The 3,703-nt window shown below is 49.9% G+C and overlaps 1 protein-coding gene across 1 annotated transcript in view; it reads right to left on the minus strand.

Moving 5' to 3' along the window:
* CIDEA (cell death inducing DFFA like effector a) overlaps positions 1-3,703 on the minus strand; it is a 22,861-nt gene that overhangs the window by 2,201 nt on the left and 16,957 nt on the right. The window contains exon 4 of the mRNA XM_017498472.2: positions 1,776-1,957. Coding sequence (XP_017353961.1) covers positions 1,776-1,957 — 182 coding nt within the window. The remainder of the gene's footprint in view (positions 1-1,775; positions 1,958-3,703) is intronic.

The raw sequence follows: 3,703 nt of genomic DNA on the forward strand, positions 1-3,703 counted from the left end.
GCAGTGGCGCACTCCTGTAATCCCAGCAGTTTGGGAGGCTGAGGACGGCAGATCACCTGAGGTGGGGAGTTCGAGACCAGCCTGACCAACATGGAGAAACCCTGTCTCTACTAAAAAGACAAAATTAGCCAGGCATGGTGGTGCATGCCTGTAATCCCAGCTACTCAGGAGGCTAAGGCAAGAGAATCGCTTGAATCTGGAAGGCAGAGGTTGTGGTAAGCCAAGACTTTGGGAGTCTAGCCTGGGCAATAAAAGCAAAATTCCATCCCAAAACAAACAAACAAACAAAACCCAAAAACCAAAAAACCAAAGTCACATACCCTGGCCCACCTCAGGTGCGGCCAGGACCCCTGAGAGGAGGGCGTTCCCCCTTTGCTGTGCTCAGCACTGATCAGAGCAGTTGTCAAGGCCACGGGGGACGGAACCAACACCCTCAAAGAGAAATGGGCAGTCCTGCCAAGGGGGACGCGAGGGAGCACTGGAATGGCAGCAGTTCTAAAACCTTTAGACTTGAAGACCTTTCTACTGCAGTCATCTGCTCTCCTGTCCACTCCCTCCACAGAGATTAATTCTTTAAGGATCAACAGTAGATTTACTGGAGTAGAAGTAGGTGTATTTAGAGCCCTGGCAATTATAAAGTGCTTGGAAGCAACTTTCTCATTTTATTTTATTTATTTATTTTTGTATATTTATTTATTTATTTATTTTTGAGACTGAGTCTTGCTCTGTGGCCCAGGCTGGAGTGCAGTGGCACGGTCTCAGCTCACAGTGGTGGATCTCAGCTCACTGCAACCTCCGCCTCTCAGGGTTAAGCAATTCTCCTGCCTCAGCCTCCCCAGTAGCTGGGACTACAGGTGCCCACCACCATGCCTGGCTAATTTTTGTATATTTAATAGAGACAGGGTTTCGCCATGTTGGCCAGGGTGGGTCTTGGACTTCTGGGCTCAAGTGATCTGCTTGCCTCGGCCTCCCAAAGTGCTGAGATCATAGGCATGAGCCACCACACCCAGCCCAACCTTCTCATTTACAGATGGGAAAAGCAAGGCTCAGAGAAGTTAAGGAGTCTGCGAAAGGTCACACAGCTGATTCCTTAGAGCAGGAACTGCTGTGTCTCTCAGTTCCAGGCTCAGTGGCAGGGGTGCCACCTGGTTATGGAGCAGGAACACCCAGGAAGGCTCCTTTTGGTCACACGGAATTTGTTTGAATAGGTCCGGGCATGGTTGTATTGGGAATCTGTCTTCTAAAAGTTCTCTCCTGGGATGCTGTGCAACCAGCCTGGCCCTCATCTTTGGGATGACAGTGCCCTGGCATTATGTGGAGAAGACACATGCCCATGCCACCTTACCGGTGAGGCTGAAGTTATCAGGAGTACAGCAGACACACACAAAAGCATGTGATTCGCCCGGATCTAGGTGGCTGCTCTGTACAAACCCAGCCACAACCTCCACGGCTCTGGTTTCAGTTATCATCACCTAGAATTAAGTGCTCAATTTCTTAAAATAAATGTGGTTCCTCTTTATGTTTATTATTTAGCTTTTGTTCCAATGAATAGTTAAGGGTCTTTGGAAGAAACAACTTGGTTTTGGCTGGAGACTTTCTGTTGTGTGAAATGAGCCTGTGGCTTAAGAGTTGACCTGCTTCAGACAACATAGCTCCAAGTGGCCTAACAGTAGCAGCCTGCCTGGGAGCCCAGAGGAACAGGGTGGGAACCCTCGACCTGTGCCACACCTCCTGTAGTCTCCAGACCCCTGGAGGTGACCCCCAGAGTGTGTTACCTCAGCAGGGCCTTGAGTCCTGTGCACCGGATGTCATAGGACACGGAGTACATCTCGTACATGGTGGCCTTCACGTTGAGGCACCCGATGAAGTCCTTGGGTTTCAGCTTGTATAAGTCAAAGGTGACTCTCGCTATTCCCGACCTCTTCGGTGGCGAGCAAGTGGGAACATGCTGGCTGCCCTGCGACAATGAGAGGAGAGACACACTTCAGGAACCTTCGTAACCCTCCCACATCATCACTCTGCTCTCATGCCAGCTTCAGATTCTCCTATATGTCCATTCAAGATCCGTGAGCTGCTCTGTGGCTAATCCATCAAGCTTTCAGCAGGACCCATCTGTGCGCACTACAACTGTGTCCAAGTAACCACGAGGCATCTCTCCCCAATTTGCTTTCAGTTCCGGACTCAGGATGAGTCTGGTGTGGCGTCAGGGCCTAGATTTCAGGACCCCTTTGCTCAGTGGATAGTTATCCCTGACAAGTGGTGGGAACCCACTCGCCCTGGAGGCTACTGTGGTTACCTGGTGACATGAGACTCTCGTCTCATGACTATAACACAGGGTTATGGAGAAGCAGTCAGCATTTGTTCAATTTTATGGGCGGCTACTGGGCGGAAAGTACCAGAATCATATGGCTGAAGTGAGGGGTACAGTGGGCACCTTCCTGGAGCACTCCTGTTTTAAGAATCTCCCAGGATAAGAGCTGACTCCATGGGAAAGCCCAAAGCCATGCAGCAGACCCCCTGGGTTGGAGGAGGAAGTCAGAGACCTCTGCACACCCCCAGGTTTATAAATAGCAATGGAACAGAATTTTCCCTACAAGATGCTTTGAAAATATGAGAGCAAAGCTGCCGCGCAGTACAAATGCCAGGCCAGGAGCTGTTCTTCCTGAGTGGCTTGTGACACATACAAATCTTGCAGCACTCAGGATTTGGGTCTAGATAATTGACAGGGTTCTTAGGTCTTGTGAGCCTTCAGGGTTGGGAGTAGCTGAGGCTGTGAATGGTAAATCCACTAATGACAGTGACCTCATGAATGGAAGCCTAAAACGTAAATACCTCTAAAATTATCCAAACCCTCCTTGCTGTGGCCAGCCTTCTTTATTCCCCTGTTCCCACCATACAGACAAACCCACTTGAGGCTCCAGCTGTAGCCTCTAATTCTGATCATACGGAATTTGTTTGAATACATGTGGGATATGTATGGATTGGGAATCTGTCTTCTAAAAGCTCTCTCTCCTGTGACACTTTAAAAGTATGACAGCAAAGCTGCCTGAAGGTACAAATGAAAGGCATTTATCTTTGACGTCAATTTGTCTTTCAAGAAAGATTTTTGTGGCCAGGTGCAGTGGCTCGTGCCTGTAGTCTCAGCACGATGGGGGTTGGGGGCTGGGGCAGGAGGACCTCCTGAACCCCAGGAGGTTGAGGCTGCAGTGAGCTGTGATTGCGTCACTGCCCTCAAGACTGGGAGACAGAGTGAGACCCTCTCCACCTCCTTCGGGGAAAAAAGAAAAAGGAAAAAGGAAGAAAAGATTTTGTGAGGTGAACTCTCAGGTGAGGTTGACTTCATTAGCCTTTTCTAAGCAGTTGTAGCTGTCTCTTCTGACTTTAAAAATCAAAGCAGAGGCTGGGCGTGATGGCTCACGCCTGTAATCCCAGCACTTTGGGAGGCCAAGGCTGGAGGATGACCTGAGGTCAGGAGTTTGAGACCAGCCTGGCCAACATGGTGAAACGCCATCTCTACTCAAAATGCAAAAATTAGCCGGGCATAGTGGTGCGTGCCTGTAATCCCAGCTACTCGGAAGGCTGAGGCAGGAGAATCGCTTGAACCTGGGAGGCGGAGGCTGCAGTGAGCCGAGATCGCGCCATTACACTCCAGCCTGGGCGACAGAGTGAGGCTCCATCTCAAAAGAACAAACTAGCAAAAACA

Source organism: Cebus imitator, unplaced genomic scaffold (assembly GCF_001604975.1).
Source record: "Cebus imitator isolate Cc_AM_T3 unplaced genomic scaffold, Cebus_imitator-1.0 Scaffold242, whole genome shotgun sequence".
In the NCBI taxonomy this organism is placed as follows: Eukaryota; Metazoa; Chordata; class Mammalia; order Primates; family Cebidae; genus Cebus; species Cebus imitator.